A 25,014-nucleotide genomic window follows, 5' to 3' on the forward strand; every position below is an offset into this window, starting at 1 on the left:
TGTTACCGGAAAAGTTGACCGATCGGGACGCTCAAGAGTGAGGACGGCAACCCTTCTTTGACATGAAGGAGACGTCTCTTCAGGAATATTGAAGGAATCGGAAGAGTCTGGAGATATACTTCCGAACTGTCGTTTTAGTAAATTTTAGCTTCCGAGATGTTCTGAATTCAAATTGAAATATCTATCTTCAGTTTCAGACTATGAAAAGCTAATGTATAAAGTGATTTCTCTAAAGTAAAAAAAAAACGATAATAATATTGTAACTTAATAAGGATAATGAATCTACCCCGTTTTTAGGAGCGACCTCGTGGTCTGGGGATACTGAGACCCAGCCATGAGTTCACTATATTGCATGCAACTAAGTTAATTTGCGCGACTCGGCTGATAGCCTTCAAGCAGTAACAACTACTTGACCCGATGTTTGCGCGACCATTTTGAGCTGGCTGCGGTAGAGACAGTGAAAAGCACGTGAAGCTTTATCTCGTTGCTAGTCAGTCGTTGTAGGATATAGTTTTACTTTCCGCCATTATTTACTTTCAGTGCGAATGTTGCATAGGTGATTTTTGGCGCTCCTGGGTGTTATTCTTAACATCATAATCAGCAAGTACAGTAACGCAAGCCTTAAAGGATGCTTATATTAAGGCTCTTAAATGATTGCCGGAAGGGGTGGTCCGAAATAGTGATTTGTGGGGGATCAAAAAATCACTATTTTGATCCTAAAAACCGGTCTGTTATGCGATCTGTTTCAGTGGAAAGCGATATAGGATTATTAATACAAGCAGTATAAATAGTAATGCTAATGATATTACATCCCTCCAGGTCCGTTCAATATCCAAATTAAGGTGCTTAACTCGGAAAATTGCAACTTGATGAGCGTTCACTTCAATGCAGTCACTGTCGTGCCCCCGACAGATCGATGCTGTACTTTCTGCACCATAGGGGATACAAAATTGTTTATTGATACCCAACCAGCAATTGTTGTTGTCGTTTTGACCCCTCCTGCTGCTCTTTGCACTGCCTGATTGATGCTGAACTTCAACCACTCGACTCCTCCGGCACTGTGAAGAGCCACAGGAGGGGTCAAAAGGACAATAACAATCGACTGTTGGGTATCAATAAACAATTTTGTATCCCCTATGGTGCAGAAAGTACGGCATCGATCTGTCGGGGGCACGACAGTGACTGCATTGAAGTGAACTCTCACCAAGTTGCAATTTTCCGAGTTAAGCACCTTAATTTGGATATTGAACGGACCCGGAGAGATGTAATATCATTAGTGTTACTAATTATACCGCTTGTATTTTTTAATACTCCTATATTGCTTCCCACTGAAACAGAGCACAAAACAGACCGGTTTTTAGGATCGAAATTGTAATTTTTTGATCTCCCACAAATCGCGATTTTTGAGATATTGACTTTTTTTTACACAAAAGAGAGCGCTAAGCCATGTTGTATGGGGTAACATAGAAAACGGCAACATCCTCCTTGTTCTGACAACGTCTCCGGAAAGAGTCAAAAAACTTTGAGAAATTTCTTTCCTTTTACTATAAACAGGTGATGAAGTAGGAGAAGGAGGAAGACAATGAAGAAGCTGATATCTTTAATCTCGAATAAGCCTGAACAGCTGGACTGATGAAAACGAGACATCCACAAACATGGAGAAAGGTCATTCTGATCAGTTGGATGCCCTCATGACTATAAATAGGACTATTAATAGAACACGACAGTCGAAAGAATTCATGAAAACGAGCAAATCAGATTTGCAATCAGAAAAGACCGGGGTCACAAAGTCAGGGACCGCATCAGTAGAAAAACAGACGGTTTACGAAGAGAAATTGAATCCGAGATGTAGAACAGTTTCGACAAGCACTACATTGCCTGGAACAAACAAGGTGAAGCCACCCTTAGTGACTTCATTGGTGGAAAGAGGGGCATCAATAGAAAAGGGCTTGGCCAGGATTGTGCATAGCATGGGTGAGCAGAGTAAACGTATTTCAAAAGAATGAGTGGATTAGAAATAGCGGTTCATGTTGATAGGGAAAACCTGCGGGAGGAAATAAAAGACAGCAGACAGGAAGTTAATAGTAGCGAAAAATGCCCAAAAGATCAAACGGATGAGTACTTGGCTAAGAAAATAGAGAGAAACGACTGAAGGGTGATCTGGAACAGCTACCGAATCATTATGAAGAGAATTTTGCGACTTCGATATTCAGATATACGCTATGTTGGAAAGACGCACTCAGGCTATCAAGGACAGATTAGATGGTCTTCCGGGACTTTCTAGGAGTAGAAGAACAAATTCGAGAGAGGCTAGGCGAGAGCCGAGAGTAAATTTCAATGAGCATCCAAAAAGAGGGAGTGCCTATGGATCCACACGTGGAAGGGGCAACTCTTATAGTAACGTCACCGGGAATAATAGAGCGAGGAATCCAACGAACATCAGAGGAGATTCCATCGGCAGTACACAGATCTGGAACGAACAACCTAGGCGAGATACAATACGGGTGGAAAGTCTGATTCCACGAAAGGGGATCACTCGATTCCAGGGGAGAGCTCAGCCTAGTGAGTAGGACAGGATAGCTGTACCAGAACATCAAACATTAGAAGATGAGCTAACAAGTGGGATACTCACGAGATACAACGGCAATGACCACGGGGTTTGAGCCCCTTAAAAGGTCCGTGGAATTTTTCCGCACTACGCTATCCAGGACCAGTGAGCGTAACGAGAGTTCTAGATGGGCGTTCAAGAAACAGAGTTGCTACAAGGATGAAGTTGCATTTTGAGGAAGAGAACTTGACGGAAAGGCAAGAATGCAGTGCGCTCACCAGCAACTTAGAAGGGACAGTCCTGAATTTCGTAAAGCCCAAAAGGCAATACCAGGGGTACACATCCGAGAAAATTTACAAAATCCTGTTAAATCGCTTTTAAATGAGAGTACAAGGACACTATGTGATGATGCGCTTTGAAAAACGAAGGCAAGGCGAAGACGAGATTATAGACAAGTTCTTTGATTACTTGGTTAGGAGGCGTAGTCAACCGGACGAGTCAAACAGCGACGCACCACACAACGCTTTCAACCAATGAACCTACACCGTAGGAGCTGCGACTGAAAGCCAAAGAATATCTGTTGCTGATGCCGCCACTGTGATCCGGTCATTATAGGAACAATAATGGCAACTTTATCAAGGGACCTGCAAACAAGGGAAACAAGTAGTGCAGATTGAGGGTTGGCATGGATAACAGACGCATGTATCAGCATGTCCAACTCACATCATGGCATGATGCAATTGGCTTCTGCCTCGAAGATGAAGATGCTTCGAAGATCGATCATGAGGATTTCATGAGAAGATTAATTACAAAATTCGGTCCCAGGTGCTTCTTCTGCAATCTGAAGGGCCATTTTAGGTCAGATTTTACACAAATTTGGGATGCTGTTGCAGACATTAAGCACCATAGGCATGATGAAGCTTTATAAGGTGTAAAAGACAGCAAGGCACGCCTGATGAGCGAGGCGGAATCACGGAGGAAAGAAAAATCACATGAGCTAGAAACAAAGAAATTGCAAGCTGAGCGATTAGAGACCAATGAACCAGAGCCTGAAAACGAGGCCAACGAATTTAGTATCGACTATAAAGCAGCAGCAAGAGATGCCCTGAAAAGAGTTCAACAGAAAATGGCCACAAGGGAAATAGAACAAAAAGTCACAGAACGAAATGAAAACGAGAGAGCTCAAGATCAGCTTAACTCTCTTGAAGCAACTGCGGTACAAGAGACCACGGCACCGAGTAGTTCGAGCATGAAGCTGAACGTGATCTGCGGACAGACATTCGGGTTGGTGTCACAAGGAAGTAAAATTCAGTCAATAAACTCGCTGGCGGGGCATCAGGTAATCAGGAACCTAAGTGAAACTTCGGAGTTCACCATGATACAACTGGATAATTACACAGGTTATCTGAGACAAGCAGAGCCACGCACATAATCGAGAGCTGTGCGAACCCTGTTGAGAACCGGAGTCACTCGAACAATGAAAACGCACGGGCGTTACGTGGATGTCTATGGACCCTATCAAGTGATGTTAAACTAGGATGAGATGTATTACAGACAATGACATAATAGGATAGATAGATTGGGGTCAGAAAGAACTAAAGGTCCATAGAATTGGCCATGGTGCCATGATGTTCAAGATGCAGTGCACATTAGATACGAAGCGAATACAGAAGGAAAGAAGACACCGAAGGAAAGAACCTTGGAATAAAAGTACTCCTAGACACAGAGGCAGTAGTCAGTGTAATGCCGATTCTATACATGGGAGGACGGAATCTCTGGATGAAATTTCTCGTGGTGGGGAACCTGGAAGATTCGGATCAACTCATCTTGGGACGTTAATTGGTCAGGAATTTCGACGTGATGTTCGACCTTAATAACGATTGATAAGGATCGTTATTGTGGCCAGACGGAAGTTATCGTTATCGTTATCGTTACTGATGGCCAGACGGAAGGTATGCCAAATTTTTTTTAAATCGAAAAAAATTACAGCCCACCCAGGCAGTAGTAGCGAATTTTAGGATAAAAAAAATCCATTGAGTAATATTAAGCAGGTTTGCTTAGTACTGAACAAAACAGCCAAAGTTGATCAGTTGATCATATGAATCAGAGTCTCAAAAACGAGTTTTGCCAAAAATAGAGAATTTGGGAAGTACAAAAAATGAAGTAGAGTTTGAGTTGTTCAGGGCAGTTCTAAATCGGATGTTTTTGAAAACATAAAGCGGATATTGGTTGTTGTAACTTAATTGAGCAGGAGGTCTAACTAGAGAAGGGTGCTGTACCTCACAGCGCGGAGGGGAGGGGCATGCCATCTCATAAATCGGAGGCGTGTCGAGCAGAAAAAGAAATGCTACTTGAATACGATATGATAGAACCCTCGAAGTAATCTTGGGCTTGTGGCGTTGTCTTTGCTAAGAAGAAAGGGGGCATCTAAGAGTCTGTTGCCACTTTCGCTACCTGAATGCGGTGACCAAAAAGGACGCAAACCCAATACCATGAATAGACGAGAGCTTCTCAAAACTTGGTGATGTCAAGTTTTTCATCACACTGGACCTGCGTTCTGCCTTCTGACAGGTTCCTCAACGGAAGAAGGACAGAGAAAGGACTAGATTTGCATGTGAGTTAGGCTTGAACCAATGGGAGAGGATGCCTTTCGGCTTGTGCAATGCGATGGGACCTTTCAAAGACTGATGACTCAAGCTTTGACCAGCATAACGAAGAAATCTTTCGTTTTCACATGTTTTTCTGCTGACACGTCGACCTGCTGTATACTTTGCGCCTCATCTTCCTTGTTCTTGAGATAACGCATCCATTCCAGTATCCTCAAGTTTGTGTTTTTACTCCTTTTTATCTCGCTCTGCTCCAGGTCTATCTCTCGTTCTGGTATCGAGTGATGCTCCTGCGAGGAGTGTTCGCTGTCATTGATGATTTGACCTTCTTCATCGGCTACCAGCTCGCCCACATTTGCTAACTCCTTGCCTAACTCCTCGGGTTGTATCTTGTCAATCAAGAAGTCATCGCCATACCTGTTGTATCCCATGCCTTTCCGCTTCCGATTGCCATTTCTTGTCCCTGCTGTGTTCGACAAGTCTGATTCCGTCCGCTTTGGCACCTCGTTCTGCTCTGGATCACTCTAATTTTCCTCCGCAAAAGATCCCGCATCTGAATCTGCATCTATTTTCTCATTATCATCCATGCTCACGTTCTCACTGCCGTCATTCTTCTCTCTGGTGACTTTTTCGTTCACTTCACATGCTGGCTCCACCAGTAGGTACTCGAGTCCTTCCATGTTCTGTGGTACACACCAGTCTTCCGGAGATGTGACATGAGGTTTCAGATTTTCATAGTGCGCTGCACGCCCTGTACTCAAGCGGTAGAACCATTTCTGCTCGTGAACCTCCGTTATCATGAAAGGTCCTCGCCTTTTCTTAAGTAATTTTTCCGTGGCCTTTGGAGTATGATGTTATGGAACACCCGGACATATTGTCCCACTGCATACAATTTCGCCTGAAGTATTTTTTCATCGTACTTCTTCCGCTGTCTCATTTGTGGTTGCGTCGTGTTCCTCCTGCAGAGCTCGTTCAGTTCCTGTTGTCTCTTGACCGCTTCTTTCACATACGCCTGAGGCGACGTCTTTTTCTTTTCGTATTCTGGATAAAAGAAGGTTAGGGGCATCGCTCTATCCCTGCCCGTCAACATCATGAAAGGGCTGATCCCTGTTGTTGAGTGTTGCGTGCTGTTATACGCCCCTATCACTTGCGGCAGATACTTATCCCAGTCTGTCGTGTATCTTGATCAATACACTCTGAGCATGTTCACCAGCGTTCTGTTTTGTCTCTCCACTAATCCGTTAGTCTGAGGATGGTAAGTTGATGAGTGTGCTTGAGCAATGTGCGATCTCCTCATCAACTTTTGTCAGGTGCCCACGAAGGCTTTCCCGTTGTCCGATTGGAATGTCATCGGACAACCACATCGCGACATCCAATGCGTTATCAAATGATCACAAGTCTCCTCCGCTGAGGCTCTATTTTGACCAGTATTTGATTATAACCCGTGTCAGTCATGCAGATATTCTGCTGGTCTATCTGCACGACTTCGTTAAATTCCGAGCTCTCTACGGACTTGAGTGCGAGTTTCGTTTTTCTTGTGTATTTCACTTGTAAACACGCCAGGAATGCGTTCACCCATCTCTCGCAAGCCTTTCTGACCCCTGGTCAATCAAACCTGTGTAGTATTCTTTGTTGATCCTTGTCTATCCCCTGATGTCCCATTTGGTCGTGCGATCTGAATAACACTCCCGTCTGGTATAACTGTGGTAGTATGACGAGATTATGCTTGTGTAATATCTTCTCCTCATCATTTCTTCTACATGCTACCACACCATCAGCTGTGTGATAGAGTAAATCTCTTCTCTCTTTGTAGAACTGGCTCAAGATCTGATAACTATCTTCCTCCAGACCCCCTTTCTCTTTGACTGATGTCTGGAACCATTTGGAGAGAATGCACTCAGCTAGTGCACTAATCCCGTAACTTGAATGGTTCGCTACCTAGGTAGGCCCTGTATTTCTCTACAAAGGTGACAACCGCAAACATTTCTGCCTTGGGTGCACCGTACTTCATCTCTATATCACTTAAGACTTTGCTCCCGTATGCTATCGGCCTCACGACTGTCTTTCCGTTCCATTCCTGCTCACGGTGGTATATGCCAGATATCGCCACCACCGACGCATCCCTATCCAGCACGTTTATTCCTTTTTCCGTTGGCATATCTAGCACAGGTGCTTCACACAACTTCTTTATTCTTTGGAAAGACTCTTCTTCTGCGTTGTTCGACGTGTATTTCTTGTCTTTGTGCCTCATGAGTTGTTGCATCGGGTACACTTTGTCCGCATAGCCCTTAATGAATTTCCTGTAATAGTTCGCAAAACTCAAGAAGCTCATCAGTTGATGCTTCGTTTTCGGTGATTTCCAGGTCAGAACCGCTTCTACTGCGTCTGGGTCTGGTCTGATGCCATGTTTAATCCACCATCCTCCCCAGGTATTTAATCCAGTCCTTGAGTATCTCACACTTCGATGGCTTGCATTTTAGTCCCGCTCTTTTCATGCAAGCGAACACCTCGTCTTGTCGCTCGATGTGGTCCTCAAAGTAGGTGTCGCTATTACCACGTTGCCCACGTAGCACAACACCAGGTTGCGATATTTCTTCGTTACACTTGTCAATGCGTGTGCCATCAATCGTTGAAACGTAGCCGTAGCATTGCAAAGACCAAAAGGCATTCTTTTCCACTGAAACAGCCCAGGCTCGCAGGCAAACCCTAATTTGTACCTGTCCTGCTTCCTCAGTGGAACCTGCCAAAAGGCCGATCCTGAATCAAGAGTTGTAAAAAATTTTGCATCCCCTAATTTCGAGAGGCTGTCATCAATCCTAAGTTCAGATATCGAAAGTCACAACAAAGCCTTAGTTGGTCGCCTTTCTTCTTAGCCATCACTACTCCACACGCCCACGGTGATTTGGATGGTTCTATCAAGTCATACTCTAATAGGGTTTCTATATATTTTCTATATCCATCCGTTTTGTTAGGGGTCATGCGCCTCGCCCCCTCCATGTGTGGTACCGCCGACTCCTCAAGCTCTAATTCGTGTTCAACAAAGTTACAACATCCAAAGTCTGCCTAATTTTTCGAAAAAAAACGTCCTCGTTCCGATCTAGTACGTCCCTAATGGCTTCGAGCTGTTCGTCCGTCACCTTACCCCTCAAGTATTCCATCTCTGGTAAAACCGGTTTATCCATTTCTAAATCCTCTAGTGTTGGTCTTTCCAAAAAATTCGAACAGCTCGAAAGTCCATCGTCTGTCTCTGACTTAAGCAATTTCACAAGCCCTGATGAATATATTTTTATTCAACCTTCTCAAGATACAAATGTTATCCCAATGATTCGGGCAATCAAGAACTTCATTTTCTTTTATATTTTCAGTCATTTCAAATCGAGTTTTCACAGGTAGAGAGTATCCCAATTTCCTTCCCCTCTGAATTGTGATAGTTGTATCAAGAGTATTCAATAAGACACTGGCGCAGAGGCCACTGTTGGTTATCGAGAAGGATCTTCTTAAAATAGCAGCACTTTGACTATTTGGATTTGGGACTATGCATCCTTTGTTTATTGTCACTTAGTTCATTATAACTTATCATCCGCAAGCTTATTATTGCCGCTTCGTTTGCTTTCAGGCTTACCCTTCTGCAAAGAATTACTGGTGCTTTAATCTCATTCGCCATTATCAAATTCACTGGTTTACTAACGTTATTCCCTTCCGGGTTCCAAATCCTGAACATCGCATTGTTAAAATCAATTGTTAAACCGAAATTCCTGATGAAGTCTCTGCCTAAAATGAATTGGTCATACTCATCTAGATTCTCCACCACGAGAAGGCTCATCCACAAAATGCGTTGTCCCAAGTTTAGGGCTATTATTGGTGTCCTGCCTAGTACCCGCAGCGCCCCTTTGTTTGCCGCCGACAGCCGTATTCTCGAGTCTATCAAGTCGTCTTTGTCGAAGCCCATCCTCATCCATGTTTCGATTGGTATGACGCTCAAGTCCGCTCCTGTGTCCAGTAACCCACGCAGTTGAGTCTTCTTTCCGCTTATGTATTGTACGTGTGCAGATATAACTGCTTCCATCCCGATATGCATCGCATCTTCTTCTAACATGGCACAGTGTCCAATCGATCTCACTTTTAGTTCTTCTCTACCCACGTAAATTTCTCCGGCTAGGTCTTCATCACATATTATCATGCTCATCGTGTAGATGTTTATTCCATCTTTGTTTAGCATTACCTCATGTGGACCATAGGCTTCCGTGTACCTGTTGTCGATACGTACTGATTTGCGGCCACCTCTTGTGAGTAGTGCCCTCAAGGCTCTAGAAGTTGTTTGCGGGCTTATTGCATTCAAGAAGTCTGCGTACACATCAATGTGCATTATCGTCTGATCGCTCGGTTCACTCAGGTTTCTTGTTACTTCGTGACCGCCCACTGTGATTATCGACATTCTTCTCGCTCCAATTTTCGTTATGCCAAATGGTTATCCCATCACCATTTTTAGAGTGTTGCACTTACCACCGTTTGCTGGGCTCTCTGCGGCTTCTTGCACTGGGATCGTTCTGCAGAATGTCTCATTCAGTCTCTGCTTCTCTATCTCCTGCATCAGTCGTTGCTCGATTTTTTTGTCGCTAAGTCTTGCTTCACTTTGTTGATTGCCTCTGCAGCTGCTTTCTCATAGTTTATCTCCAGTGAATTTCCAGTCTCAGCCTCCATGGCAGTTTCGACTTGCGTTACAGCTTTCACCGTTTTTTGTCGATAATTCCCCACTCGCTGCCTCCGTCATCTTCAAATCAATTTCGGGTTCCTCGTATTCTGTACCGCAGCCAGTGCTTACTTGTGTTGGGATGATTTTGATTCTTCAGAGCCTCCCAAAACAACGGACAGTCCATCCTGAAGTGGCCCTCTTGATTATAGAAGAAGCACATTGCGCCTATCTTGATGATTAAGCCACTATAAAACTCTTGCTCATCCGTTTGCCTCATATCTTCTTCATCCGGCGCGTATCCCAGACTTTTCATGCCTTGTTTGTATGTCGTGCAATCCGCTACGTGATTATCCGCTGATCCGCAATTTGTGCACGACCTACGTTTATCCATATCATCTCTAGGCTTGTACCATGACGACCTTTGTAGTTGGCTTCCCCCTTGCATAATCCTGCCTTCTGAGTACGGGTACTTTTTTGGTTTCATCAATATGTACTCCCTAGATTTTGTCTCATCTCTATTGGGGTTGGTGCCTTTGATAGTGTATAATACGTCGCGAAAATCGTTTTCAAGTCGTCACTTTTTATCCCGTCGATAAAATTCGAGGCGATGCTGAAATTTTTTCTGTTTGTTGATTCTTCCGGATCACTCCTTCTTCTTAAACTCTCAAGATCATCCAGGAACCGATCGATTGACTCGTCGTCCCTTTGTCTTCTTTTTTCATTTCTCATCATAGCTTGATGGCCCTTCATTCCTGATCCGAGTCGGTTCTACAGTATTTCGAAGATCTTGTCTGATGTATCAAGTTCCTCTTCTTTCTTTACTACTACGCATTTCAACGCTGTGCCCTCCAGATTGCTCAGTATTATTGTGCAGGCCTGTTTCGTCATTCAAGTTATCTTGTTCTAAATGTAGTCTCATGACTTCTACCCATGTGTCAATCTACCCACTTCTACCTAAATGTAATCTCATGACTTCTAGCCATCCGAGTCATCTTTAAATTCTTTGGATGTCTTCCTGGATTTACCACTTTCTCTTTCACTCGAGGCAGTGTTACTTGTCGCGAACGCTTCCAGTGTCCTGTTCATCATTTCCCAGAGGTGCTTGCCCATGTCATGGCGTCAGGTGCTACATTATTGTTCGTGCTGGTGTCCCGTGGTATATTTGTCGAGGTTGAGGTTCCACCCTTCATGATGGTCTTGGAGCCCCTGTCCCTATACTCGCTGCACTCCGGGGTAACGGTGCAGACTCCCGTTTATTTTGTTGTGGTTCTATAAAGTCGACTCTGGTGCCTTGTGGTTTGACTGTTGCCAGTTTATCCTGTGCTATAGAGTTTCTCAAGAGAGCATCCAGTTTGGACTGTTTGGCACAAAAATTTTCAGCTTGGTCCTTGCTCATTGTATCCATTCTAGTCTCATGGTTCCACAACTTTTCATTCACAGTGTCGTACCGTTTCTTCATTTCTTCCATGTCTCTTTTTGATATGTTTCTCGCGCTCTTTGTCAGTAGTCTCTACTTTGTCCGACATCTGTTGTAGCTTATCATCCGTGGCCCTTGCCAAGCAATAGTAGTTATCCTGGTTCTCGTTCTTTTCGTGTCTTTCTTCCTTCGTTAATTCTAGGCTGTCTTCTTCACTCCACTTCAACTTTTTGTCTATCTCATTCAAGTTTTGCATCAAGTCCCCCAGCTCCACCGAGGTTTTTCTCGTTTCCTTAGTTCGTTCGTCTGGGCTAACTGCTGCTACTTGCAAGGTTTCTCCCATTTCCTTCCTGGTTTCCTTCGTTATCGTAGAAACCATCCCAAAGGTTTTGCTCTTCTCGTTTGCAGTTATTGCCTATTCAACTCTTGGTTTCATTCCGATCATCGCAGCAATCCTCTTAGTGAACGACGTTTTATTCGTTTGTGAGTCGTCTTTTATCGTCTCTGTTGTGTTGGTTACCTCTTCTTGATTTCCTTTTGATGAAAACTCTATGGTGTTCTTTTCTTGTTCCACTGTGTTTGGCATTGGAGTTGATTCCGTTGTCTTGCGTTCTATCGCGTCTATGCTCTGATCTGGTGTCTCTAGATCTGTTTCTTTTGCTGGTACGGTTTTTTCTTCCAACGTCTTCTCTTTCGCCTTCTGCACCTTGACGCTTCTTGTGCAGACCATATTCACTGAAATATTCTTTCTCATCGTTATCGGATTCGTTTGTATCGGTTTCTTTTGCATTGAGGTATGGCTCTCTTTAGGTCTTGTTTCTTTTCTTTCAGTTAGTGATACTCTGGTTTTCTTCACATTTTTTTTAAACAATTTTTCTCTTCTGCAACTCTAATTTGTACAAGTTCCTATTCTAAAATTTAAAAAATAAAAATATTCCTAATTCTTGTAAGAAAAAACCATTCGAGTTCAAAATCTCAATAGTGTGGACTTTTAGCTGTTTTTGGTCGCTCTAATTGGGCCCTGGTGCCTTTACTCAAGTGTTGGGACACTTCAAACTATCGCAGGACGTCTTCTAACCCTCCTAAGACCCTACACTCAAATGTTGGGACACCTCTCACCGTACTATGACCATTTTCTTTTAGTGTTGGGACGCTTCACAGTGTCCCAAGACCATTCGTCCAAGTGTTAGGACACCTCATACTGTCCCAAAACCTCCTGCTTAAGTGTTGGGATACTTCACACTGTCTCAAGACCTTTCTTTTCTAGTGTTTGGGTACTTCACACTGTCCCAAGACCTCCCTGTTCAAGTGTTCGGACACTTCGCACTGTCCCAAGACTTCCTGCTCAAGTATCGGGACACTTCGCACTGTCCCACGACCTCCCTGTTCAAGTGTTGGGAGACTTAGCACAGTCCTAAGACTTCCTGCTCAAGTGTTGGGACACTTCACACTTTCCCATGGCCTCTCTTTTCTAGTGTTGGGATACTTCACACTGTCTCAACCCTCCTGCTCAAGTGTTGGGACATTTCGCACCGTCCAAAGACCTTTCGTCCTAGTGTTGGGACACTTCGCACTGTCCCAAGACCTCCTGCTCAAGTGTTGGGACACTTCGCACCGTCCCAAGACTTTTTCTTTTCTTTCAGTTAGTGATACTCTGGTTTTCTTCACAATTTTTTTTACAATTTTTCTTTTCTACAACTCTACTTTGTACAAGTTCCTATTCTAAAATTTAAAAACTAAAAAAAATCCTAATTCTTGTAAGAAAAACCATTCGAGTTCATAATCTCAATAGTGTGGACTTTTAGCTGTTTTTGGTCGTTCTAATTGGGCCCTGGTGCCTTTACTCAAGTGTTGGGACACTTCAAACTATCCCAGGACGTCTTCTAACCCTCCTAAGACCCTACACTCAAATGTTGGGACACCTCTCACCGTCCCATGACCTTTTTCTTTTAGTGTTGGGACGCTTCACAGTGTCCCAAGACCTTTCGTCCAAGTGTTAGGACACCTCATACTGTCCCAAAACCTCCTGCTTAAGTGTTGGGATACTTCACACTATCCCAAGACCTTTCTTTTCTAGTGTTTGGGTACTTCACACTGTCCCAAGACCTCCCTGCTCAAGTGTTGGGACACTTCTCACTGTCCCAAGACTTCCTGCTCAAGTGTCGGGACACTTCGCACTGTCCCAAGACCTCCCTGTTCAAGTGTTGGGAGACTTAGCACAGTCCCAAGACTTCCTGCTCAAGTGTTGGGACACTTCACACTTTCCCATGGCCTCTCTTTTCTAGTGTTGGGATACTTCACACTGTCTCAACCCTCCTGCTCAAGTGTTGGGACATTTCGCACCGTCCAAAAACCTTTCGTCCTAGTGTTGGGACACTTCGCACTGTCCCACGACCTCCTGCTTAAGTGTTGGGACACTTCGCACCGTCCCAAGTTTTTTTCTTTTCTTTCAGTTAGTGATACTCTGGTTTTCTTCACAATTTTTTTTAACAATTTTTCTTTTCTACAACTCTAATTTGTACAAGTTCCTATTCTAAAATTTAAAAAATAAAAATATTCCTAATTCTTGTAAGAAAAAACCATTCGAGTTCATAATCTCAATAGTGTGGACTTTTAGCTGTTTTTGGTCGTTCTAATTGGGCCCTGGTGCCTTTACTCAAGTGTTGGGACACTTCAAACTATCCCAGGACGTCTTCTAACCCTCCTAAGACCCTACACTCAAATGTTGGGACACCTCTCACCGTCCCATGACCTTTTTCTTTTAGTGTTGGGACGCTTCACAATGTCTCAAGACCTTTCGTCTAAGTGTTAGGACACCTCATACTGTCCCAAGACCTTCTGTTTGAGTGTTGGGATACTTCACACTGTCCCAAGACCTTTCTTTTCTTGTGTTTGGGTACTTCACACTGTCCCAAGACCTCCCTGTTCAAGTGTTGGGACACTTCGCACTGTCCCAAGACTTCCTGCTCAAGTGTCGGGACACTTCGCACTGTACCAAGACCTCCCTGTTCAAGTGTTGGGAGACTTCTCACAGTCGCAAGACTTCCTGCGAAAGTGTTGGGACACTTCACACTTTCCCATGGCCTCTCTCTTCTCTAGTGTTGGGATACTTCACACTGTCTCAACCCTCCTCCTCAAGTGTTGGGACATTTCGCACCGTCTAAAGACCTTTCGTCCTATTGTTGGGACACTTCGTGCTGTCCCAAGACTACCTGCTCTAGTGTTGGGACACTTCGCACTGTCCCAAGACCTCCTGCTCAAGTGTTGGGACAGTTCGCACCGTCCCAAGACTTTTTCGTCCTGTGTTAGGACACTTCGTGCTGTCCCAAGACTACCAGCTCAAGTGTTGGGACACTTCGCATTGTCCCAAGACCCACCCTCTCAAGTGATGGGACACTTCGCACTGTCCGAAGACCCTTCGGCCAAGTGTTGGGACACTTCGTGCTGTCCCAAGACTACCTGCTCAAGTTTTGGGACACTTCGCACTGTCCCGAGACCCTTCGTCCAAATGTTGGGACATTTCGTGATGTTCCAAAAGTATCTGCTCAAGTGTTGGGAGAGTCGGATCCCTGCTTCTTTGGGACAGTCGGTTCCCTTGTTCTTCGGTGCTGGGACAGTCGGATCTCTTGTTCTTCGGTGTTGGGATACTTAGATCACTATCCACCGTACCGCCACTTGAGCTCTAGTATTAAAAAATTTCTCCAAAACCCAATCTTACTAACCAAAAGTTTTACCTACTAGCCCCCCTGAAATTACCTCTCTTTATTAATCCGATGCAAGTCGAAACACGACTTGTTAGCAAGTGTCTTATGATCACCTATTTGTCAAAAGCCGATAAATGATAAAAACAGAAAGACGAGTACACCCAAAATTCAAGGGCGACCAATATCGTTCTTTCGTAAAAAAATGTCTAGTACCTGATTGTCACCCGTTTTCCTCCCCCCTATTAGCGGTCTTATGGGGTATTTTCATTTTGGGTTCCAAAAACTGTCTATTTCCGATCACCCCACCCGATCCGACCAGGTTACCTGCCTTAGTTTGATCTTAAATTTGGATTTCCTAGCGTTGCAACTCTTGTTATCAGTCTAAAGATGGATCGTTTTAGAGTTTGGGTCTACTAATGTAGCTAAATCGACGATATCGGCTGTATAGTTACCACAATGTGTCCCCCCTTTTTACAATTTCCAAACGCCAACCTCCATCTTAACCAGCACCCTTCTAACTTCCCCCCTATCTAGCCCCCCCGCACTTAAGCCGAAAATTACCCTCAATGCTCAACCCTCCAAGCTCTGCTCAAGTAAAAACGTTTCCTCAAAACAATGGGTATTCGCGTATCCAATTTTACACCTTTTTCCTGAAATGTAAAGTGGAGTTTAACGATACCCGTTTGACCAAACAGAACCTCTGTACGACCCCTTCTGTTTGCTCTGTTCTGCTTTGATCACACTGCTGGCTGATCACCTGCCAGTTGGTCACACTTTCCCCCTGGGCTGGTCACCTGTTCTAGTCAAGTCTCCCAGTATTCAAGCTCCCTATATGCACTTTCCCACTTCGATGAGAACCTCTTCCAGCCAAGTCTCCCAGTAGTCCGCTGATTTCACAAAAGCTCTCTGAAAACCCTAAAACGCCCCACACTTGGGCACCTGTAAAACGTTGCTGATTTGATTGAGACGATCGCTCTTATTGAAAAACTGTATAGGTATACTAGTTTAATTAAAATAAAAGTTGATCCACCTAATCTGGAAGTCAAAGCCACTGTCCTTTTTATGTTTTGTGGTTTTTTTTTGTTCCTGTTTCTAATCTTTTTTGATTTTTGTTTTGATTTTGTTTTTACTTGTTTTTTGTCCCCCTAGTGACCCCCTTACTCGGTTAGCTAGGCCTCGTTCGAAAAGCGCACCAGGAAACTTTCTCAGGTTTTCTTAAAAAGCTAACGCGGTAAAACCAAAGATGAATACGTTCCCGTTGAACCGCACCACCGGTACTCTAGAATGGGCATGTAGCCCGGAGCTGTGTCAAGTGGATTTGATCCCGTAGTCTTGATGTCGTAAAAACACCCAGGAGCGCCATAAAAACACTATGTAACAGTCGCCTACTTAAATCTTATATGAGGTTAAAGAAAAATAGGCCTATTAACCATCTCAAGAGTCAGGGACACTATCTCTTGTGTTTTTCTACCTCAAGCGGTAGGAGTCAATTCGGTTCACTTGCGACATGAGACTAAAACCTTTGTTACTGCTTAAAGGCCACTACTAAAACACCCCCCACTATAGAAAACAAGAAAATCCCCATACTTAGGTCTCAAATACGTAAAACACGCGGACGCCGTTAAAAACAGGGTCGGAACAATCCGTATAGTTACTTTTACTAGACAGTGGATTTTGATCCATTTCAGATGGATCAACCTAAACTTCTCCTTACCTCAACATAACAATATAAAACACACTCAAGAAGTTTAAGCTGGGTACTCACATACCGGCACACTCTCTAGAATTAAGTAACTAAATTAATATGTAACTCGAGAGTAAATGGGGTAATCAAGTCTAACACGAGGAGTTTTAAATGAATTAGTTTTGACTTGAAAAGTAGGTTTTTGGGGCTGAACCATTGGGCAACTTCAGTTCTCCACCTTACCACCGAAGGTTCACTCTGGTCCACTTCTTATTTGTTTTCTTCTCTGCTAGCGATCACTCTGCCCTCTGTTAAGAATAAGACAGCTCTACTCTTGAACGATCTTATGTCTGGAAATTGCAAACAGCAATTTCCCGCTGCTTTTTAACTACCTTCCCGCGATTGTAGTTTGGCTCTTCTGATCTTATTTTTCTGATATTTTTAGTTGTCGCGAAAAACTTGAGCATGACATGCTCAACTCGAACTTTTCAAAAGTTTCTTTCCGCCCCAAAATTACGTTTTTAGCATTGCTCAAGATCAAACTTCCAAATATGACCGAATGGCGCCTTTACCAGACCAATATGCATTAATTTAAATAAAATGAAAATTAAAGTTGAAGATTCGAAAAAGAATTGGTTGGAACGAACAAAACTTTGCTGAGAAACCGTGAAAACAATGTCCTTAACCAGATTAAATTGCGTCAATACATCTATCAATCAACTTTGTTCATCGAGTTTGGTATAAAGTCTATGTTATAAATTTTCTGGTAAAAATTCGGTCTGGTAAAAGGTCGGTCCCCGTGTAATATGTTGGACGGAGTAACATATTGTGGATGTTATTCCGCCTATGTCGGCCAGACAGTGTGACATTTAGACACAAGGTTTGGTGAACACCGCAGTGAGGACTCCCCAGTAGGACAGCCTTTGTTAGAATGCAAAAATGGGGAAGGCGATTCTGCTGAATTGAAGTCAGAGGTTATAGACCAAACAGACAATACTAGAAACTTTGCATATTTAGAGGAAAAGGCCAAAAATCAACACGTGCGATGAGCTTAGGGGCCGGAAACTACCACTTAAATCGTAGTCCTTGTATACCATGGCTGAAACTCAACAAACTGACATGGCAGAATCGAAAATAGTCCCAAAGCAAATATTATAAATATCAAAACAAAAAATTTAAAAGAAAACTCGGAAATTTTCAGTAAAATGTTAATAATTATTACGTAATTTGTTGTGTAATTACAGTTGTAAATTTGATTAGTCTGAAGTTTTAAGGGCAATTTTGAGACGTGTTTTTCACTTTTTTAGATCTTTGATCGTGCAATAAACTTTGTAAAAAAAATTTAGTCCTGATGATTCACAAAACGAGCAAAAACGTTTGAATTAACATTCTAAAGTTTTTATATATTAGTTTTTTGTATATCATTGAGCAACAGAACGATGTTCATTAATCATGCCTCAAAACTTTCCTGTCTTGTTTTGTCATTTGAGTTTTGATAGGACGAAAAGGAGACTACAACAGATAATTCAGATAAATTCTTTCAGTATCAAGTGAAGACGCAGCGGACGGTGAAAACAAAAAACATCTGAGGAAGTGCTCAAAACACCCAAAAAGAAACCTGAAGTTCTTTTGCAGTGGGAAAAACTGCAACGTCAACATATGCATTGACTGCATGAACAAAGACCACAGCGACTTTTCAAAACACACTGTGGAGCCGTATAAAGTGCCAGATCAAGAATATGATAAACTGGACCGAATTCAAACTTTTAAACAGGAGTGCAGCAAGTTATTGGACTTGCGAAAATCTATTCGGAACGTTATTGAAAAAAGTTTCAAATTGGCCGAGAAACAGAAAAAAGTGACAAAGTCTAAAACACTTCATGAATACGAAATGTCGAAACTGGCTTTTGAAATGTCACTCAAGAAATTGAGTATTGAATTTCAAATGGTTTTCGACCGGGTTAACTTGCAACTGGAGTCCGTAAACCTCAGTCTGCTTGGTATCAAGAATGAAGACCGGGTTCTCTCAGGAACGGCAAAAAGTGAGTACAAACGAATTTCCAATAAGTTTTTCGGGCGTTTTCCGGGTGGAACCTTGCTTCATTACGCTAGCCTATTGTACTATTAAGAACCTTTTTTCCAACCTAAGCAGCAAACTTTGACGCCACTTTTGGGGCTACTTTAGAGCTTTTTGATAGCACTCTTGACATTCGAATCGTAATAAGTAAACAATTAATGCGTTTTTCGTTCATCAAATGAGTCGAAAAAAGCTATTTGTTTCAAAGAAGATACCATTAATTAAAATTCGATTTCAGAAATTTTCTATCTCAATATACCTCAATTTTTTGGAAGCACAGTTTTTTGAAATGCCTAACTTACATTATGTGGATTTATTCGTTGCAGTTTGTCGCAGGCAAAGTTAGAGTGGATCCCTTCAATTTGTTATATTCCAAATTACTACTTGCAAAAGAGAGTCTATTTGTAATTGGTGCCATTTTTACTGAATGGAAAGGGCAAGTTATTAGCATATGTAGCTGCTTTTTTCGTGATTTCTGTTTATCGGTGGTTAGGCTTGCGTAGAGGAATGGATAGTGCCAGAGCCTCAAAATGTGTTGATAGCAGTACGTCTCAGATCGAATCCAAGACATAGCCGAGTTGTTGCTTTTTCGAGATGTATTTCTACTTTTTCTTATTGCACTTTCTAGAGCAGTTTTTGTCGTGTTCTCACCTCTGTGTAAGTTATTCAAGTTTGTACCATTCCCGGTACTTTTAGCCTAGAGGCAACGAATTTGCTTGGTAGGAAATTCAGGAATCGAATCTGACCAGGATCTGTTTTGTTTTTCAAACGGGAAATATTCCATTTCAACAAAAAAATTCGGCTTATTATCTGTCTGATGTGTTGTTGGCTCAGTTGCCACGTCGTATAATTGTTTTTTTTGCTATGCGCATTTTTTATTGTATTTGTTCTCAGTGTTTTGATTTATTTCTGCTGTTTGAAGTTTCTTGACTTGTATATTTTCTTTTTTTTGTCTTTATGATTTCGACCTAAATTTTATCGGCTTATTGACCTAATTTTGATTGTTTTCTAGTTAAACGTAGTTTTCCTGCCCGCCTCTGTATCGCACAATTTGCTAAAATCTTGATATAAAATATAGTGTTCTGTGTAAGTTTTCGGCTTATTATCTGTCTGCTTATGTTTTGATGGCTCAGTTGCCACATGGTACAATTGTTTTTTTTTGCTATGCACAATTTTCATTGTATTTGTTCTCAGTGTTTTGATTTATTTCTGCTGTTGAAATTTCTTTTTTTTCTTTTTTTTTGTCTTTATGATTTCGACTTAAATTTTATCGGCTTATTGACATAACTTTGATTGTTTTCTAGTCAAACGTAGTTTTCCTGCTCGCCCCTGGATCGCACAATTTGTTTAAATCTTGATATAAAATATAGATCTTTTTATCATGACTTATAAGTCTCAAGTCTCGTTTTTTTTCGGCTTAAACGGTTCCTACTAAGGTAGTTTTGACTTTTTAAAAAATTGTTAATTTTTTACGATGCTATTATCACATTCTTTTACCTTATTAGGATTTTCGTTCAAAACTAGCTATGCATTTGTATAGATTTATTTTTTGGACGTTTAAGGTTTTTTTAGACGTTTAACGTTTAAGGAATAAATTTTTTTTCGACTTAGCGGCTTTCTTGTTTTGTATCACAAGTGATGCTAAGCTTAGATTCGCCTCTGTGTGAATGTTTGATTAGCTGTCTTCTGAAAAATTCTCAATTTTGTTCTTTTCTTGCAAGCAACTTATGTTGTAAAAAATGAAAAAAGATCACTAAAGCATCAAAATACAAAATGCTATTGATTTGAATGGTGTATTCCAGGCATTGAATTCCAAAATTGGAATGACGACGTCCTCCTTGACACATGGAGTATAATCAGCACTAGCCGGTCATCAGTGTCTCAAATATCAACAGCGGATGAACATACAGGTTTGATGACATGAATAGTTTGCAAGTGATATTTTTGAGCGGGCATTCAGCCTTATAAAAAAACCAACGAGTTTATGATTTCAAAATTTTCGAAAGCAAATTTTGTTTTAGTTGGCTACCGCAATACTTTGTGGAAAATCTTCCAAAAAACTGAAACTTATAAGGCGCGTTATCTCTGACCCCTGCAAAAAAAACACAATTTCTTGAAGGAACATGTTTAAAGCTTCTAACAAGTTCATTCAAATTAAATCAGAGTCACTTAACCACGTTTGATGAAAAATTTTTCAGAAAAAATAGATTTTTTCTGGAAAGACCATTAAGACCAAATGCATTGAACATTGCAAAAAACGAATGTAAAAATTTTTAAAGCTAATTTAAGAAACAGTATGAAAAATGTACGACCAGATCAACACGGGATAAAAATAATTTTTGCGTAAGATATTTATGAGAGACTTCTAACTATCTGAACTACCTGTATAAAAAATCAATGACTACATGAAAACTCTATTTATGAGGCCAATCTGTGTTTTTTTCCTAATGTTTGCGGAATTAGAAGCCAGACTGACGAGTCAATATTGTGGCTTTCACAACAATGCTTTTTTTGATTTTTTTGTTGTGTTCTAAGATTAATTTTATATCACTCGGCATAAAAATTAACTAGCACTTAACCTCTTTTCATAGGAAGAGGTTAAATGCGGGTTGTTTTTCCTTGTGTTTTATCAATCCGTGTTTTTGCCATCAGGGTTTTGGTAACGCCGTGCTTAAACGTGGTGCTGCTGATTTTTATAAAAAATGTTAACACCAGCGAAGCATAGAATCTTCATAGGAAATCCAAGTTTTTTTCCAAGCTTAGTCGCCAACGTTGGTGCTACTTTGGTTGCACCAATTCTTTTCGCAAAATAGGTTGAAAGGCCGATGAAAAACCCGGCTTCTCCTCTGTGTGCCTTATATTCCGCTAGTCGCGATTTTTTAGTCTAAAATTTCCAAAAGTGCTTAAAAACGCTATTTTTGGCCTGTTTTTCAAAAAAAAAGGTCGACAAAATTTTCAATTTTTTTTTGAAATTACGCCCCTCCTCGAGAAATTCCTAGATCTGCGCCTGCTGGCATTCACAACTGTGGTATACTCTTTAATTTTTTGTTGTAGAGTTCCAAGATAATTTCAAAATCACCGGACGGAATTTTTTTTCGTTAAAATTTAGGAAAAATTAATCAGCGTTTATCCTCTTTCCATCGGTGTTTGGAAACTATTTGAGTTTTTTCAAAAACTACACTGTCAAATCTGTTATTAAGAGTTCAATCGAAAAACTATCTGAGCAGATATTATCAGGTATGTTGCCGTAACTTTTGAAAGTGTTTTACGTGCCATTTTGTGCCATTTTCGAAGTTTTGCTGATTTTTTAGAAACTTGGATTTTTCTGAAAAATTGTTTTGCTGAATCTGAGATAAGGATTTCAATCAAAGGATGGGCAGCTATGAATTTGGTTGTTTAAACGACTAGGTCTTAAAATTTTTAAAGGAAATTTTGGACCTACAGAAGCTCGTTTTTCGAAATAGTGACAGCTTGACTTTTTATCAAAAACTACCGTGCCAATTAGGCACATGAAAAAACAAGGTTCGAAACCGCTTTTTAGTGCAAATTGGTAAACATTTAATTCTCGACTGCTGCTTAACATGGACAGAAACACGCCCAATTTAATTCTAAACGTGCGGTTATTTTTCACGATCAACCTTGTTTTCTTTTTTTTGGCGTCTAGCAATTGCCCCCTCCCCCACCAAAGAAGCAAAACCTAAAAAATTAAGAGAAGCCGAAATAAATGGCCTGATAAGGTCTGAAATGCTGAGGAGAAAGGTCGTTATCTTTATCGTAATGTAACAAATTTTCTCTACTCATTAAATGTTGCATGCCATGCCTGGTGAGATAACCCAAACAAGATCACCAGCCCATAAAACATGGTCTGGGTCAGACTACGAGGCGTATTCACGAAATGGACAAACGCAGTCTGCCGGTGATGCCAAATGACATTTTTGTAAGCCTATGCTCTCATGTATAGCTTTTCATGGTCAAACTTCAAGGGTTAGAAATGGGAAAACTAAGCTAGCGTTCTCTTAGAAGGATACTATTATCTGCAAACTTTTCCAGTTCATTCTCATCGGTATCAACAGAAGTTATTCGACTAAAAATTTTTGCTAGATCCATTAAAAAAAGTAGCTTACAGTTTTTCGCCATTTTGTAGTACCGATGCAACTGAGCCTGAAATTTTTCACGCAGTACGGAAATCCTTTTACCAAACCCAGTTAATTGTTACCATTGTCTGACTTCATACTACCTGGCATCTTACGGCAGCCGAAAAATTTTTCAATTATCAAGAGTAATTCAGGGCCAGTTTCTTTCATCCGGGTGTATAGAAAAAATAGCCTTTTTTTACTACGGCGCCGAAACGACACTGAGAATGGCTTTAAGCAATACATCTGTTTTTAGGAGTCGATGTAAGTAGTACAGACCCTTATGTAGCTCGCATTAATTTTTTTCCCGCTTTTTTCAGGAAGAGTCTTAAAACTTGTTCAGACTCAACTTTAATTTTTCGCAATTTGATTTTTGATTTCAGCAATGCTCAGTTCATTAAGTTTGTGAAAATGCAGACAATTTCCACTATCGAACAGCCAAAATTTAAAGCTCACAAAAGACGTTAAGAAACGATGAGCGCAGTACAGACTCTTATATAAATCACGATATTTTTTTTTTGCTTTTTTTCAGTGTTTCAGTGTGGTTGGAAGAGAAAGAAAAACGATTTTTTTATTTTTTTTGGTTTTTGTGTGGAAATGTTTAGTTTTTCCGCAAAAATTTCGGCGCGTGTTATCTAATTGTTAAATATCAATGGTTAGTTACGTGTAGACTGTAGAATGAAAGGTATTTTATATATTTTGTTTGTTCATGCTAAGTCAATGGTAAGAGTTTTGTGTGCAAAAATTGAGGTTTTTTTTCAAAGTTTTTTCGAAAAAAATTCAAAAAACACGATAAGATCTGTTATTTCTGAGATAATCTTTTTTTTTAAACATCTACCTAAAAATGTGCTTAAAACTACTGAAACTTCGTAAAAAATCAATGTTTTTGGAAAAAATGCAAAAATTTCATTTTTTTAAAATTGCAAAAATATGGATTTTCCACAATTTTCACTCAAAACATTAAAATATGATAAAATTTACCCTAAGATGAGCTCGAAAGCAGTTTTTTTAAAGTTCTGAAACTCAAATGGAAAGCTCATAATGGCTTCAAATCTCCCGAAACTTCAAAAAACTTCAAATCTAAAACAGAGTCTGGGTCAGGCTACGAGGAGTATTCACGAAATGGACAAACGCAGTCTGCCAGTGATGCCAAATGTCATTTTTGTAAGCCTATGCTCTCATGTAAAGCTTTTCATGGTCAAACTTCAAGGGTTAGAAATGGGAAAACTAAGCCAGCGTTCTCTTAGGAGGATAATTTTATCTGCAAATTTTTCCATTTCATTCCCATTGGTACCAACAGAAGTTATTCGACAAAAAAATGTTGCTAGATCCACGTTGCTTACAGTTTTTTGCCATTTTGTAGTACCGATGCAACAGCCTCAAATTTTCCACGCAGTACGGAAATCCTTTTACCAAACCCAATTAAATGTTACCGTTGTCTGACTTCATACTACTGGCGTCTTACGGCAGCCGAAAAGAAATCGAATACCAAGAGTAATTCAGAGCCAGTTTCTTTCAAGCCGATGTATAGAAAAGTTATCCTTTTTTTTACTACGGCGCAAAAAAAAGATACCTAGATTGACTTTAAATAATACACCTTTTTTTAAGAAACGATGAACGCAATACAGACTCTTAGACAGATCACGATATTTTTTTTTTTGCTTTTTTCAGTGTTTCAGTGTGATTGTAAGAGAAAGAAAAACGAAATTTTTTTTTGGTTTTTGTGTGAAAATGTCTAGTTTTTCCGCAAAAATTTCGGCGCGCGTTATCTCATTGTTAAATATCACTGGTTATTTACGTGTAGATGAAGAATGAAAGGTATTTTATATAATTTGTTTGTTCATGCTAAGTCAATGGTAAGAGTTTTGTGCAAAAATTGAAGTTTTTTTTTCAAAGTTTTTCGAAAATAATTCAAAAAACACGGTAAGAGCTGTTATAATTCGCCCTTTTAACTAATTTCTTAGATAACTTTTTTTTAAAAACATCTACATGAAAATGTGCTTAAAACTACTGAAACTTTGTAAAAAAATCAATGTTTTTGGAAAAAAAAGCTAAAATTTCATTTTTTTTTGAAAATCGCAAAAATATGGATTTTCCACAAATTTCACTCAAAACATTAAAATATGATAAAATTTACCCTAATATGAGCTCG

The 25,014-nt window shown here is 40.8% G+C and overlaps 1 protein-coding gene across 3 annotated transcripts in view; it reads left to right on the forward strand.

The window, feature by feature from the left end:
* LOC134853153 (uncharacterized) overlaps positions 1-25,014 on the forward strand; it is a 92,532-nt gene that overhangs the window by 11,373 nt on the left and 56,145 nt on the right. For all 3 annotated transcript variants that reach the window (XM_063869106.1, XM_063869105.1, XM_063869107.1), the window contains exons 3-4: positions 18,197-18,694; positions 20,532-20,639. In XM_063869106.1, the coding sequence (XP_063725176.1) occupies positions 18,197-18,694; positions 20,532-20,639 (606 nt within the window). The remainder of the gene's footprint in view (positions 1-18,196; positions 18,695-20,531; positions 20,640-25,014) is intronic.

The sequence above is a fragment of the Symsagittifera roscoffensis genome, chromosome 8 (genome assembly GCF_963678635.1).
Source record: "Symsagittifera roscoffensis chromosome 8, txSymRosc1.1, whole genome shotgun sequence".
NCBI lineage: Eukaryota > Metazoa > Xenacoelomorpha > Acoela > Convolutidae > Symsagittifera > Symsagittifera roscoffensis.